General features: G+C 46.4%; 1 protein-coding gene across 6 annotated transcripts in view; it reads left to right on the top strand.

Annotated features, from left to right (window-relative positions):
• birc6 (baculoviral IAP repeat containing 6) overlaps positions 1 to 16,774 on the top strand; it is a 139,108-nt gene that overhangs the window by 98,654 nt on the left and 23,680 nt on the right. For all 6 annotated transcript variants that reach the window (XM_076285656.1, XM_076285655.1, XM_076285653.1 and 3 more), the window contains exon 66: positions 12,063 to 12,279. In XM_076285656.1, coding sequence (XP_076141771.1) covers positions 12,063 to 12,279 — 217 coding nt within the window. The remainder of the gene's footprint in view (positions 1 to 12,062; positions 12,280 to 16,774) is intronic.

Genomic DNA, 16,774 nt, shown 5'->3' with positions numbered 1-16,774 from the left:
CAAGTAAATGAATTCGATCGCACTGCCATGGTGGAAGTCGTTAACTAGAAGTAAACCAACTTATTTATGTGCAGCCTCTGCTGTGATACCTATGATTTTCCAGATGATGGGCTGAGGCGGAGGTGAGAGGGGGCGAGAGGGGAGGAGGAGTAGGTGTGAGTGTGTGTGTGGGTGGGGGGGTCTATATAGCTAAGAGATCTAGAAAGCGTGTGTTAGTTGTCCCTGGTGTGAAGTGACCCTCTTGATGCAGAAGGCCCATGTATTCAAGCTTACAGTGTCATATCATACAATTGCATTGTGGAGGTATGAAATACTAAGGTACTATTTTTCATCGACACCCACATGGACTGAAATATCAAAATCGAATAGAATCGATAAGAAACAGCCGGAACTGGGAGCGATAAGAATAACCAGGAGTGGTCGAAAAAAGATGCCTGTTTTTTTGTTTTTGTTTTTTTTTCTTTGTTTTGTTTTGGTTCTGCCTATCAATTCCTTAAACACAATAGCCCCTTTATTGATGCAAACAAAGACAAGTAAAGAGGTTTGTCTCTAATTTTGAGAAATGTGGAATCTGGAATCAATAGGCAGAATTGGAAAAGAAATCAATGCAGTTTGAATACCCAACCCTAGTCATTACCAGATTCATCAGATGCATAGTAAAAGCCGTTATTATGTATTTTATATTAGAATATTTATATTGGTGGCATCCACAGGTCAAGTAGGAGTCCGTGGGCAAGGACCTGAGTCACACATCTGCAGGTGCCCCTCAGTGCTCATAGGGTTTATTGCTGAAGTGCCAGCTTCAGGCAGCTACCGGCTGTGCCCAGCATGATGCCACAGTTGGAGTGTGTTCTCTCAGGTCTCAGACCCAAGCTGAGACGAATGCCTCTGATTTTTGTTACTCTTGAGTATCGCACAAAATGCGGAAGGGCATATTTATATGTAAGGGATTCACAAATGTGTGGTTCAAGTGTTAGCACGGCTCTGTGTGCTTTTCCTTTGGTGACGACTCTCCATGAAACTCCTACATGAAGGTTTAGCAGTCCATTTGCCTGAAAACAGCAACCACTTGCAGCTGTAGTTGAAGAGTTATCACAGAGTTATTTGTTGACGTTCCTGTCTCAAACCATCCATAGAGAAGCCTGCTGGAGCTGTCCTCAATTCTAAGCTTTAAAAAGCATTTTTAAAATGGCAAACATAGAAATCTATTTAAAAAAAAACATGTACCCAAATCATCCCAGTAAAAGTTGCCCCCTCCCTCTGCAGTCATGCTCACCTCCTCGCTGATAATTAGTATCCCCGCACTTCAATCATCCTAACGCGAGGAAATCACTGCGCGCCTCAATTAAGGGAAATTATCAGTCGGGCTAATTCTCTGGCGCTGGGCTCCACATGCCCCGCCAGCCAATTTAAAATGGATCAAATTGGAAAAGTCAAATTACAACGGTGGGGTTGGGGGCGGGGGGGTGGGGGGGGGGGAAATCATTAAAGACCCTGTTGTTGAGCTGTGCCCACCTGGAGAGCACCGTTATTGAAGGGCCTCGAGGCAGAAGCACACATTTGTTTATGTGTTTACCTGTGTGTCTAGGCATGTTTGTTTATTACACATATTGCCCATTCTGAAGGAGTATAAAAGAGGCATATTTGAGTGGACTGAAATATTTCCATGACATGAAATGTTATTGGTTGCCATGGCTTTTATGTTATTGGTCTCCATTGCTTTTATGTTATTGGTTGCCTGTGCTTTTGTTCTTGTGTAGTTAATATTTCACCGCAGTTCTTTTGTGGCTCCCTTCTCCACTTGCTCATTGTTATGAGCAAACTCCCTGGTTTCCCTCATAAGGAATCTAATGAGCAAAACGGTCAGATCTTACAATGATAGGCTGTTTCATGATGGAAATTCCTGCTATTAGATTAACTTGTAGGTTTCTCACAGATGTTTCTTTGATATGCATGAGGATAAAGCCCTTGGCAGCATAATTATTTTAGAATATATCAAATTTATATATTTTTTTTTTTTTAAAAACTGTGAGTGTGTGTGATTACTTTGAATTACTTTGTGAACTGAAGCACTCTTCTAAGGCGTTACATTTTTTGTCCATCTTGAATATAATGCATGTGCCATGTTAGAAAGCACAGCCTCACAGTGGCACTCTCTCCACACAGTCCTGTTCCAGCGCTTGTGGACCTCGATAACACACAGCGTCTGTTTCTGTCATATGGTGTCTCAAAGCCTGTGTCACTTGGTCTGTTTTTGACACCCTGTAGTTCTACGGCTTGCTCCTTCATCAGACCCTAACACAGAGTTGGGGGGGGGGAGTGGGGGGGAGAGAAGTGAGTGAGTCTTCCTCATTAGAATGGGCGAGGGCCACGCGATCCTCTGGCCTCTGCTCTCCTAGGCCTGTGGCATTTTCTCGGGCAGCGTCTGGTCATAATGAGCTGCGTCCCCTCCTCGACCACATGCCCTGGCTTATTCCAGAGTTTTTTCACACACACACACAAAATAACACTAAGATGCATGCTAAGTTACCAAACTGGCAATGCTTATTTTAAACAGGTGCCCTTTTTAAAAACCCAAGCCATTCTCCCTTCAGAAAATCATGTTTCTTCCTGTGACTGCACGCTAGAAAAATACCAGAATGTCAATCCAGCCCACCGTCCAGCTTTATTATGAGAATCTGAAGATCTGCTCCTGTTCCCTCCCTTACACAAACCCACACCCACACTCTGTCACACACTATCACACACTCTCCAATGGTCCTATTGCCGTGGCCAGCCTGAGGACTAAATTGGACAGAGGGTTCGTGTAACAGTAGGTGGACAGCGGCTGCTTCACTCCTTAATGAAAGGAGGGCTGGCAGAGGTCTTTGACACAAGTATGTAATGAGGTCAGGAAGGGCAGCAGAGTGCGAGTTTCAGATCCCATTCCTGACTCACATCTAGATAGTGGTGGTTTTCTCAAGATCAAGACTTTGTTGGATTGCTTAGGTTCACTGTTAGAAGTGCACCATGTTCTTTATTTGTTGAGAGACCGTTAAGAGGGTTTATGAAAGTAGGCATTGTTTCTTAATCTAGACCTTGTGTCTTGGCTCCAGTGCACCTGTCTTTTGTTCGTTGTATTGGTTCCTCCCTAACAGACAGCTGAGATTTGATCTTTATATAGTGCTAGTCGATCTGCCATTAGTGATGCACCATACATGATGGGATATATAAAGCAGCTTAGTCCATCTTACAATGCAGGGACATTTTTACAGAGATTTGATGTGTGTGCCCGTTTGTAGATTAATTAAATGGAACATAGTTATAGATGTACTTTGAATTAGTTTCTTCTAATGCGGCCTCAAACTGAACTTATGAATGAGTTGAGATTAGTCTTATTCCTTATTTTGTTTTCTAAACATAAACAAATCTATGCATTAGATCCTATCCACGAGTGCGTTTTAATGAACCAGGAGACTTGAATGGTGACAATTCGGCTCGGGTTTGTTAGGTTTGTACGTTTTTCCTCTATACATTTTTCCTCTAACTTTGCGAATATAAATGTTTGTCCTTCATCTCACCAGTTTTGTGCGAGTCAGACTCAATTACCTTCGCCCAAAAGAGCGTGGACGTTAACGGTCCTGTTACCGTCAGACTCCCAGCATTCATACAACCAACAGCTTCATAATGAGGGCAGCTAAGTATGGACAAAACAGTGCCCTAATGTCTTGGCTGCACGAAATGGGTCCTGTCCTAGTTGTCTAAGCATTGCTGTTCTGTCTTGACTGAAATAATTGACATGGTCAGGACTGCATGCGGTACTCAAAGATTGAGTCCCAAAGTCAGGACTAACAATTTACTCTTTGACCTTGAGTTAAATTGGGCATGTGCGGAAAAAACACCCGCTCTTGAGGTTCATTAGCCAAACGTCATAAAACAAAAGTCCTTGATCGAGGCTGTTCACCTTCCCTTGTGTCTTGGACTGTGATGCAGGGCCATGGGACACTTGAGATGGCCAGCTTGGCGTTAGGCTCTCTCGCCCTTCAGCTTATAACCACACAGGACACAGGAGCATGAAGCCTGCCATGAAGCATTGGCATCATGAAGGGGGGGGGTGTAAGAGCTCTCGCACAGGGTGCCGTCCTCCCATCGACCCACTCAGCCCATAAACATTCTCACAGTGGGCAGTTCGACCGGATTTAGCACCCGACACCGTGTGCTGGGCGAGTGCCAGTTTGCAGTGTACCATTAATGAGTGATTTTTGCAATAACTTTATTACCTTTATCGATCCTCACGACTGGCTGGCAGGAACATTTGCTGCGAGTTTGTCCTTATTTTTTTATTTTTTTCCACCTGATGTTTATTTTGGATTTGGATGGATGAGGGCATTAAATGCAGTTTTAGAGTTGTAGTGTGAGTCACCTAAAGCAGAATGATGGGTGCATCTGCCATTTGAATCCAAGTAAACCTTATATAGTTTTTATTTGTGTCATGCCATACATCATCAGTAATACTGTCTGTCATTACAAAGCAATATCAATTTATTATAGTGTATTCCATCCTGCCTTTCACTCACGGGCATAAATGGTGTGTATGGAGGGTAGCGATAGCTGCAGAGATGGATCTTGATGGGTGCAGGTGTTTGGCAAGGGCGCCCAGCTGTGTGAAGCCCCTCTCTCTCTCTCTCTCTCTCTCTCTCTCTCTCTCTCTCTCTCTCTCTCTCTCTCTCTCTCTCTCTCTCTCTCTCTCTCTCTCTCTGCCAGTCTTTCGTCTCTGTGCCACCCAGAGCTGCCAGAGGACAGAATGTCATGCTAACGTGACCTATATAAGGCCCAGCCTTTCTCTCTCTCTCTCACACACACACACATACAGTGCCCCTCTATTCCCACAGCTCTCGTTCACTGATGCTAACATTCTCTCTTGTGCCGTCTTGATCCTGCCGTCAGTCATTAGTGAAGCCTGTACCCTCGCCCTGCTTTGTGTGTGTCTCCAGCAGCAGCAGAAAGAGCAGTGTTCTGATGGGGAGTTTTACTCTGCCCTTGTCTGTGCTGCCCGCCTTGATCTAATTTATCAAACACCAAAAGGAAGATGCTATTATCTTTCCTCTCTTCCCTTCCCTTTCATGCTAATGATTAGTGAATGAAAATTCCCAGTATTTAAATAAAGTATATGCCCCTCCCTCTTTTCCAGTGTGCTTGTGATTGGGTGGTTGCAAAGTCTTGAAAGCTGGCTTGGCATCCCATTTGACATACTTGAGTTATTGGGGTTGGGTTGTTCTTTTTTTTTCCTTGAGGATTTTCTCCATTATCATCTCACAAGGGCACTTTACATTTGCAGCCAGAGAGAGAGGACATTTGATTCTAAATATGGTGCTGTCTTTCATTAAAACCAGGATGTACTCTGTTGCCATTACCATGGTAACCTGATTATACCACACCAGTCCAACATAAAGTGGGGATCATAGATATAGCTGACTTTGATGTCAAACAGTATTGACAGAGCCATTGACAAATCTTTAGTTTTTGTGTGGTGTGTGTTAGAAATGCCTCCTTGTGTTCTATGGATGTAAGCCCGAGTGTGGCTGTCACTCCTAAACCAATCTGGACGTGCAGGAGCGGTTTAATGGTATGAAAAGGGAAGGGGATCCGCCTCTGCTCAATATTTTCTATTTAATGGCCCATTAGGTCGGGGCTATTCTTGGAGCGGAGCTTTTTAGGATATGGAGACAATAAGCCACTCCATTCGGTAGCTTCCCCCGCCACTGCCGACTCTCCGGTGCTTCCGTCTGCTCTTTACAGGGACGGCTGAAGCAGGTTGCACATGTGTAATTAGCATAATCCTGGGCTAAGGCTTGATTTGTGTCTGTATGTGTGTATCTTTCCTGGCCTACTTATCTCCTCAGCGTGGTATATAGGGGTGTCACGATTCTCCAAATCCTCGATTCGATGTAATTTTCGATTTTAAAGTCACGATTCGATTCGATTTTCGATCTTTTTAAAATATTACTATTAATGCATTCCTTATATGTTATTTACTCTTTTTGGCCTTTTCTTTTTCGGGGGGCTTTTATTTTGAAACCGCTTTGAAACCGTTCCAACCGCGAGGTTGTAATGTAAACAGAACTAACATTAGGCTAAAACAGAGACGTGAACATGGTAAAATGAAACAACACAGAATGTTAATTTGATTGTTTCAGCACACTTCGAAGAGACCCAAGGTTAGTGTTCATGGAATATGTACTTATAAATGTGCATCTTAAGCCTTAAAGTAACTTTGGACTGTAATTAGACCATCTTTTCACTTGCTAAGTTGAGTAGGCTAAGTTAGTTTTAATTGACGTGAATGAACGAATACAGGTGATTTCAAAGTAGCAAGAGGGGCTTTGATTTCGGTAGGTTGATGTGTAGGCCTATATTTTAACTGGCTGCAGCTTAAAATTAGAGGAGTGTTGACGCTGCAGTTCAGCACGTGCATGTGTGTTTGTGCGTCTTGTCATACATGCTGGACGTGACATTGGGGGTGTGGCTGCATCGTCGATTCTACTTTTAAGTTCGAAGTTCGAGATTGAGATGTAATTTCGATCGATTTCAAAATAAAATCGAAATCGTGACACCCTTAGTGGTATATTTGCCTTTTTTCTTCTTTTGTGAGGTATGATAGCTTCTAGGCCCCCTGGTGATTGAATGTGTGTGTGTGTGTGTGTGTGTGTGTGTGTGTGTGTGTGTGTGTGTGTTTAGTGTAACCATCCAGTCTCTCTAATTCTCTGCCACCTAGAATTACTATGTGTGTGTGCAGATGAGATGATCTATAGCTATTAGTTTAATTATTTTCAGCACTTTTTGATGTCTGCCACCGCTCACTGGTGGAGAAGATGGACCCACCTGCACCAGCCTCCTCCTGCAGCTGGGAGAGTGCGCCACTTTCTGCTCCACTCTCCACTGATGGGGAATATCTGGGAAAAACAGTGTGTGTGTGTGTGTGTTCCACTAGTGTCTTTTCTCTCCAGTGGATGTCTCAAGCAGGATTGAGCACTGTAAATAAACAGATTAAACTTTAACCAGCCCGTGAGGCAGAAAAATAGAAGCGCGCCTTTGAAAAAGCAGCTGTCTACAGATATTGCCAGATTTCGGTGGATATGAGAAACAAACGGCGGCGCAGCCGAGATGCTGGAATGCTTTTTATGACTGCAGTTGACTACAGGCCTTTTATCGATCACTCCAGCTTTAAGTAGGCAGCAGAGCAGGGCTTCGGCTAGCATCTCAAAATTATTTCATGTCTCTTCCAGCGTGGCAAGAAATTGTCAGGTCTTTTTCGTTGAAGGCGAATACATTTATGATATAAGAAGCAGTTTAGCTTGTATGTGACCTACAACACCATTTATGTGTCTTTGGTTGTGTACTGTAGTTCTGGTTAATGCAAATTGTAGTTGCAGTCTATGTGTGCCCCATGTGTCAGTTGTAGAGGGTAGAGAGTTCAGGTTTAAGAGGGAGCGATGAGTAGATGCCGGATACTAAAAGAGGAATCTGTCTGGATCCGCACTGCAGTGGGGTGGGTGGTTTTTTGGGTGGTTTTTGAAGATTTGGCTGAAACATTGGCTCATTCAATTTTTTGAATGGATGGATAGAGGGGCATTGTGATATTTATGTGTTTCGAACATGCGTAGGTTTGCAAATTGATTGAGGAATTTGTCAGTTTAGTTTGGCTGGATGGAGGATCGTTCTGTGGGATCCCTGCCCCTCTCGATGCCCAGGGGTTCCATCTCCTCGCTGATCCGGCTTCACGGCAGTGGTGACTACAGCCATTGTTCGTAAAAGATCAATTCTTTTTTTATCAAAACCCGCGGCTCTCCTGGCGGCTCTCCTCACATCGCTGGACCCCCATGTCTCTCTTCGCTCTCTGGAGGCTGCCACCTGCTCTGTTCTATTTCATTTTCTTTTGGAATTCTGGAAGGCCACTCCGCCATCATCTTTGCTCCAGCAGGCCAATTTCTTTGGCTCTCCCGCTGGCATTCATTACACACACACACTCACTGTCACACACACACGCACACACACACACACACACACACTCACTTATTGCTGTTCTTCTGCCAGCTGTCTGTCTGTCTGTCGGGATGTGTATGTTTGTCACAGAGTTGAGTGTGTGTGTGTGTGTGTGTGTGTGTGTAGGTGTACTCTCACTCGCCTGTGTGTGTGTCTCTCTAGAAGGAGAAGCACGTCCCTAGCTGACGCAAAAGGTGTGTCTGGACATTCGGGGGGCTCTATTTTGGGTGGCGATGTTTCAACGTTGGCCCGAGTGTCTGGACAGAAAGACATTAAGTAGACCAGGAGCGCATTCATTTCAAGGACCCAAAAACGTGTACGTGTGTGTGTGTGTGCGCGCATGTGTGTAAGTGACTCACCTCTCAGATAGGGCCTCAGAATTAATCACCGTCCGTGCCTGCCTACACACACACACACACACACACACACACACACACATACATACACACACACACACACACACACACAATTTCTGTGTATTGAAATTACCTTTGAGACACTGATACAGACAAAAGCAGTTATACATGGTCTGCGCTTTGGAACCCAAAGTCCACACCCGTTTGTGACCTTGAGTGCCATCTAATGTCATCCGTTAAAGAAAGGGTCGCAGTTCCATCGTAGACCAGCCATGGCCTCCGGTGTTGAGGCTTGAGCCGCCTGGCCGGCTGCTCATGGCAGCGGCTGAGGTGGCGGCAGGCGACGGCAAGGTTACCTCAGGCCTTGTCCAGCTCTTGTCCTCAGCTCTCTCTGGCTAACGTTGTTTATCACCCAGCGAGAAAGACCTGGATCAGAATGTCTGATTAGACCCCCCCCCCTCCCTTTGCTGTTGGCTTCTCTCTCTCCTTCTCTCCCTCTCTCTTTTGCTCTCTCTGTCTCCTCCCTCTCTCCCCTCATCTTTCTCTCCTCTGTCTGTCTCCCTGAGAAAAGTCTATTTCTGCGAGCACTAAATCAGTTTGTCTTAATGAAATGATGGCAAATGGGGAGGCCGGGCTCGACCGTGATCATGCAAGGAGAGTAGGGAAGAGAGGCTGACATTGAGGAGGAGTATCCGACACACACACACACACACACACACACACACACACACTAATCCATCCACAGAGATGGTCCAGCGAGCCATTTGCCTGTGGATGCTGTTGTCCCTTACATCAATCATATCAGTGACTGCTACTGACCAGCAGCGGGCAGGCAGTCGGGCAGCCTTGAGTAGGTCCTCGCACTGAGGTGCTGGGAGATGAAGCAGCCAATTGAAGCAGGATGGGAAGAGAGGGAGAGATGCATCTTCAAATCCCACAGACAGAGAAGGAAAAGGTTCTGTGATTCCAATATAAATGTAAAGCAGCCCAGCCACAGAGAATGCCATTCCAATACAGTTGTGTCTTGCAGACACACACACACACACACACACACTTACACTTCTCACATATGAATTTGTTCATGCATGCTACTAAAAACACACACACACAGGCAACACACTAGTTTGGTGCTCACTGACTCATGGTATTACAATATGGATAGCAGCAGGGACTAGCAATGGGGTTTTTTTTGTTACATTTATTGGATTTCTGTAACATAGTTTAACTTTTTACATGTATGTGTACATTTCATCACGCAGCTACACATCGATGTCTGTCAGCCTTTTCAGTTATTTGTGTGGTGTGGGTGTGCGCCTTTAATGGCGTCTCCGTGGGCATCTATGAGCTCTGGAGCCCTGGACGCTGAACAGACACATAGCGATTATGACCATTATGACCAGAACAACACTGTATCAATTTCTCTCTCTGTATCACTCCCTCACACTCTCACTCACTCACTCACTCACTCACTCTCTCTCACACACACACACACACACACACACACACACACACACACACACGCTCACTCACAAACACTTTTGAATTCGATTTCCGTAAGGAGTGCATTCTTCTGATTTCATCAGAGTGACGGTCTGCTGGTCACTCAGCTGAGATAGCCGTGCACACTGAGTTAGAGAAGAGGAGAGCTGTGTGGATTGGCCCCCCTCTCATCTCCATCAGCCCCCAGCCAATCTAATATCTCTCCCTCAGCGCCTTTACAACACTATCTCACACACACACACACATACACACACACACACATACACACACATACACACACACACACACACACACACACACACATACACGGACTGTTGAATGTTGATGTATCATACTGGCTCTCCTATCCCACTGTCTTTTAAATTGACGCCTCTCCATCTAATTGCACACCATTCCCTGTGCTCTGCAGCTCAACGTTGCATTGTGTGTGTGTGTGTGTCTGTGTTCTTAAACTGATTCTCGTGGGCCCCCTGAGGGCTGCCGGCACTCGGCCCATAGGGCTCCAAGGGCCAACTCTTCCCCAATACACACACACACACACACACACACACACACACACACACACACACACACTTGTTCTGTGTGAATTATCCGTTGACGGCAGTCGAAATTGACTCTCAGAGTCTTCTTTCTCTCTTATCACTCTATCTCTTGCTTACCCTCCCATCTCTCTCTCTCTCTCTCTCTCTCTCTCTCTCTCTCTCTCTCTCTCTCTCCCCCTCTCTCCCCGTCTCTATCCCCCTCTCTCTCTCCGTCTTTATCCCCCTCTCTCAGTGCCTCTGCCCTTGGTATAGCCGCCTGAGGGCCGTTGGCCTAGCGCATCATTTGTCTTTTCTTTTGTGCCCCTTTCGGTGATCTAATAATCTTTAATATCCCTCCTCCGTGTGCCGGTGGGACCATTGGCTGCCAGTCAGCTCTCAGTCATCCTTCACACCCACACCCCCCCCCCCCCCTCCCTCCACTCCTCCGCAGGCCGAGTGCCTGGAATGTGAAGAGGGACTTTTCCCTTTTCTCTCTGCTCCTTTCTTTATTCTTGTGTGTGTGTGAGAGAGAGAGAGAGAGAGAGAATGTTTATCTCTTTATGTGTGTGGCTCTGAAATACTTGTGCGTGTGCATATTATTTATGAATATGATCTGCTTCTGTGCGTGTGTGCATGTGCGCAAATGTGATCTTTCATTGTGTGTGTGTGTGTGTGTGTGTTTGCTCGCTCTGTGATCTGATGATTGAAATCCCTCCACCTCAACCATGGGAGCGGTAAGATCTTTCAGTGTGTGTGTGTGTTTGCTCTGTGATCTGATATGAATGTTGAAATCCCTCCACCTAACCATAGGAACTGCGTCTGTTCAGTGAAGGCTGCTGCATTGCCTTCACAGGGAAGCATGGAGAACCCATAGCTGCTATATACTTACCATACCTTACACAGACACACACACACACACACACACACACACACTCCTCACATGTACATGTTTTCCCTCCTGTGCTAGGAAGCGAGTGAGGTTAAATATTCATGTTGGCTCACTTGAAGTGTGTTAAGCAATTACGCATCGTTCATGGAGGCGTGTGGTTCTGTGTTTAATCTGGCTGTTGGATGAGTGTGTGGATATCAGAGGGGCGGATGTGAAGAGGTACCTCATGTTGAGATTTTAAGTGACCTGTCCTTATCAGGACATTATGCTGTTCATCTGTACAGTTTTTGTGTGTGCATGCAGACTTCCAATTACTGTCAATTGTTGCTGTTTTTCCTGCTGTTTGCAGTTCCTACTCTTTTTCTTCTTTTCTTCTGTTCTGTTTTTTTTCCATCGCTTTTCTCTTCTCTCTTCATTCTCTTCCTCTGGTGAACCTCTTTTTTCCCTCTTTTCTCACTCCCTGTGCTCTTGTTCATTTAAATCTCCTCCTTTACTTTGTTGTATATTGCATGTTTGTGTAACAGTATAAGTTGAGTTGTAACACTCTCTCTCCCTCCCTCCATCTCTCTCTGCCTCTCTCTCTCTCTCTTTCTCCCTCTCTCTCTCTCTCCCTCTCTCTTTCTTTCTCCCTCTCTCACTCTCCCCCTTTCTCTTTCTTTCCATCTCTCTCTCCCTCTCTTTCTCCCTCTCTCTCTCTCTCTCCCTCTTTCTCTTTCTCCATCTTTCCATCTCTCTCTCTCTCTCCATCTCTCTCTCTCTCTCTCTGACCCGCAGTGCTGGACATGGCTCGTCACGTGCCGCTGTACCGGGCGCTGCTGGAGCTGCTGCGGGCCATCTCCACCTGCACAGCGCTGGTGCCACTGCTGCTGCCGCTGTCGGGCGACCCGGGCCAGGAGGAGGACGAGGAGGAGCGCTCCGAGGGACAGACCTCTGTGGGCATGCTGCTGGCCAAGATGAAGACCTGCGTGGACACGTACACCAACCGCCTCAGGTCAGACAGGACACAAACACACACACACACACACACACACACACACACACACACACACACACATATATATATATATATATATACACACACTCTCAAGACAAACATGGGCACGTGCACACTCTCACAGAGACATAACACAAACGTACACCCATCAGCTTGGTTTGGGATCAACACATCATCACCTACAGAATCACACACACACATACACACACACTCCACATTGTCCAGTTGTACAGTGTCCAAGGAAATACAAAAAAAATGCATACTCTGTTCCTTTCTCACTCTTTCACGTTGTCATACTCTTGCTTAGCGCGTGTATACACACACACACACACACACACACACACACACACACACACACACACACACACACACACACACACACACACACACACACCCCCACACCACTCAAAAGATTTCTCAAACTATACAGTAGCTGGGCTTTATTGCATATTGCAATCTACCACTGTGTTTTAAATCTTCACTTTTTTGGCAGACAAGCAAATCAATATCCACTGCACTATGATTACCTACCGGAATGATCTCAAAGTGTTTTGAGTAAAGCTAGGAAGTGCCATTTTTCACACTAGTCCAGAGTAAGTGTGTGTGTGTGTATGTGTGTGTGTGTGTCTCTCTCTCTCTCTCTCTCTCTCTCTCTCTCTCTCTCTCTCTCTCTCTCTCTCTCTCTCTCTCTCTGTGTCTCTGTGTGTCTGTGTGTGTGTGTGTGTAAATGCACATGAATGTGCATCCCAGGCTTGCAGTCAGTTAAGCTGTGTGTGGAGTAGGAGGGAGAAAATGGCTCCTCACACGATTCACCTGAATGGGATTGAAGTCCCGTGTCCAATTCTGTGGCTGCAGGAATTGCCATGGAAATGAAAGCCATTGCACGGTCACACTGAATGGCGATAAACAAAGAATGAGAAGTGCAGGGGGACAAAAGGAAGGAGAAGGAAATGTTGCATTCAACATGCCCATCTAGTTCTTTTCTCTAGCTTTCATATGATAACCCTGACAAGAACACACAGTGAGCACTTTTAACCCTTAAAAGTATTGCCCTCCGGTTGGTTAATGATTAATTGGATTTGTATAAATTGTCTCCGGGCGGAATAATTTCCACTCTGTCTGTCCACCTGTGGCCTGAGCTCTAGGGTCCTGCCTTCTTGCTTCTCTTCACTCCATCACCGCCATTACACCATTTCATTATCTCATCCCTCCTCTCCTCCCATTCTTTTCCTCCTCTGTCCCCTCCTCTTGTTTGGCCTCCTCCTAATCTCTCTTCTCTTCTCTTCTCCTCTCATGTCCTCTCATGTCCTTTCCTTTTGTTTTGTCTTCCCGCTTTTCTTCTCTCCTCCTCTCCTCTCTCCTCCTCTCCTCTCTCCTCCTCTCCTCCTCTCCTCTCCCCTGGTCTTTCGAGGCACACAGCACATTCGTCAGACCGTGAAACTTCCAGGGCTGAGGGGGTCTGTCAGGATCCATTATTCATAACATCCCCGCGCACTTCCAGCGCCATGCCAGCCTGGTTCACCAACTCCGCTCGCTCGCTCGCTGAATTAACAGTTTACTTAAAGGACCCAATCCACCATACATCACAACAGTGCCGCACTGTTTGTCTGCGTTTGTGTGTGTGTTTGTGTGTGTGTGTGGGCACGTGTGTGCGCATATGAGAGAGAGAGTGATTCACAAATGGCAGGTCACCCCGAGGGGTCGTCCCCTCAGCCGACCATCTCCCAAGCATTGCCAGGGAAGCTCTTTACCTCGTGCTGGCTGGCTAAACCGGCCCTTATTCTCAGAGGCGCCAGCCAGCGGACCAGGGCAGCTCTCCCGGGGGTCCTGAGGGTACTTTAAGTGCTTGGGCCCCATACATGATGCATAGCATCCGCCTTGCGTCAGACGTAACGTACGCCTGGCACCAGTGGTGCGTTCGCCGGGGGCATACATGTTTCTGGTCACGTGTTGATGACCGTGTCAGAAAGGGGATCGATTACATTCCTTGGGTTAGGATTTCTAGTGTTTGTTATTGGTTTAATGTTATTCAGGAGGACACAAGTACCTTTGATTGGTGTTTTGCATTGTCGGCTATTGTTTGTTTGTTTTAATGAGACCACACCTCAGAGCAGAGTGACTGCATGCTCATTCTAGCTCTCGATGTCTGCCCAGCCTGCGTCTTGTGGATGCCCGTTTTGTCGAGTTTAGCCTTCGCCTCAGTCTGCACCTTTTGGGGGAGCTGCTTTGCAGGAGGGAGAAACGGACGGAGGAAGAATGAGTAAAAGCAGAGAGAGAGAGAGAGAGAGAGAGAGAGAGAGAGAGAGAGAGAGAGAGAGAGAGAGAGAGAAGCGGAAAAGGGGGGGCTGGAATACGCAGATGAAAACGAGCCCTGCTGCCTATCAGCTGTGGCCTTGGCAATAACAGCCTCATAAGCATCATATTCACACCCATCACATCAGCACAGCTCAGAGGAAGAGGGGGAGGGAGGGGGAGAGAGGGAAATGGAGAGAAAGAGGGGTGGATTAAGGAAGAGAGGGGAGATCAGAGTGTTATGAAAGCCGCCAGTAGCCCGGGGCGATGGGTTGTAGTGTGATTGGCATGCGCTTACGTCCCTGTCGCTGTGCGTCTCTCTCCGTGAGCGTGATGTGGATAGAAAGCAAGATGGAGAGTCATAGGGGATCTGGGGAGACAGAAAGAGTCAGTGGAAAGAGGGGGATTTCTCTCTGGAGGAGAGAATAGTGACAGACACTGAGAGGGGTAGATATAGAGACTATAGAATAGAGGGGTAATGATGGGAGGATAAAGAGAGAGAGAGAGAAGCAGGATATGACAGGAGACCTGTGCCAATGTCTCTGCCTTCCATTTCATGATGCACTGGGGGGTTATGGCATAGTGGAGGCCAGCTTGACTTGCGTTCTACTTCGCAAAAGGTCAAGCTGAAATGCTCCCTTCTGTTTGTCGGCTTTATCTCGTCCTCTCACCCTCCTTCTTGCCCCCCCCCCTCTCTCTCTCTCTCTCTCTCTCTCTCTCTCTCTCTCTTCTCTCTCTCTCTCCCTCCCTCTCTCTCTCTCTCTCTCTCTCTCTCTGTGAACTCCCTGTGGGCCAGTGCTGCATCGGCCCAGAGGGGCCCTTAACCCAGGAGCAGGGCGAGTGCGTTAAGCCCTGTGTTTAACATCTAATGGGGTTCACTCCCTCTCGTGTCCTCTCCTATGGCAGCTGGGGCGCTGAGCCGCTCCATCAGAGAGGGTTAAAGCGGAGCTAGTAATCAAGGATCTTTGGCTCCATGCTGAGCACAGCAAGCTTGTGTTTAAAGGAGTGTGATGGCAGGAGCAAGAGGTTCTAACAGTAGGAAGATGTCCATGTCAATTAAGTAGGGGATGATGAATTTAATAGTAGGTTAACCACAAATTAACTCATTAAAAACGTATGTGGCTATATTGCTATAAACTATGTATCCTGGACATTTGGTGGAAGTGTTTCCAAGTTGATTCAAGTTGGACCTTGCGTTTCACCGTTGCATGTGTGTGGCACCAATCCTCTAGCCCACCTCTCTGTGTTCAGGGCACTCTGCATCTTTAGAAACGATGGCATAACTCACCCTGCCTCAGAGACTGTCCGTGCATCTGTCTGTCTTTGCCCTTGTTGGACTGACTGGACTGGACTGTCTGAGGATTCACCTACAAATGTTCCCTCCCTGTCTCTGTCTCTCTTTCTTTCTCTCTCTCTCTCTCTCTCTCTCTCTCTCTCTCTCTCTCTCTCTCTCTCATTCATTCACTCTGTGCCCTGCTGCTTCTGGATGTCTTCTGTCCTGTGTTCCTGTTGTCCTTACCCCTGTGTGTATGTGTGTAGTGCACCTTCTCCTACCCTTGTTCCCGATGTTCTTTTTGGCAGTAAGCTCATGAAAAATTCAGGTTATTTGGACAGGCCACAAGTAAAAACATTGCTTAATGCAGAAGTGACCTATCTACCAGAGTTGTATGTCTGACCATCTGATGTCGCTGACGTGTTCTAGCAGTCCGTAAAAAGCTGTATTTCCCTGCTAGCGTTTGTCAGTGTGCCACTCTAAATTTCCGCTTGACTGGAGCCTCGCACCCTAGCAGTTCCACATCATGGCAGAGCGGGTAAAAAAACTCTGTGTTGGTTTTTAGCGAGGATCGCAAGTCGTAATGCACACGGCTATCATCTTTAGTGACCAGAAAAGCGTTTTAGTGGGCCACTCTAGACATTCCCTCGGTAGATTTCAGCCTTTAAAAACCTCATGCAATCTGAGCAAGTGGGCACAAAGTCACTCGTGTCTTTTTGAAATAATAATGAGTCTTCGCACTTCATAGCAAATCATTGCGGTGTCGTTTTGCTGGTCTATTAATTAATTACTGTTTTGTCAGCACTGCTGCAAGGTCTTCCGATTTCCTGCACCCCTCTCAATGTCCGCTCAGTTTTTGTTTATTGTTTTTCAACATGCAGATGCATACATTAATAATAGATAGATAGATAGATAGATAGATACTTA

This window comes from Alosa pseudoharengus, unplaced genomic scaffold (assembly GCF_046254945.1).
Source record: "Alosa pseudoharengus isolate Yale_2024_CS ecotype anadromous, Long Island Sound unplaced genomic scaffold, YU_APseudo_1.1 YU_APseudo_1.1_scf_15, whole genome shotgun sequence".
In the NCBI taxonomy this organism is placed as follows: Eukaryota; Metazoa; Chordata; class Actinopteri; order Clupeiformes; family Clupeidae; genus Alosa; species Alosa pseudoharengus.
This window is presented reverse-complemented; position numbering and strand designations above follow the sequence as displayed.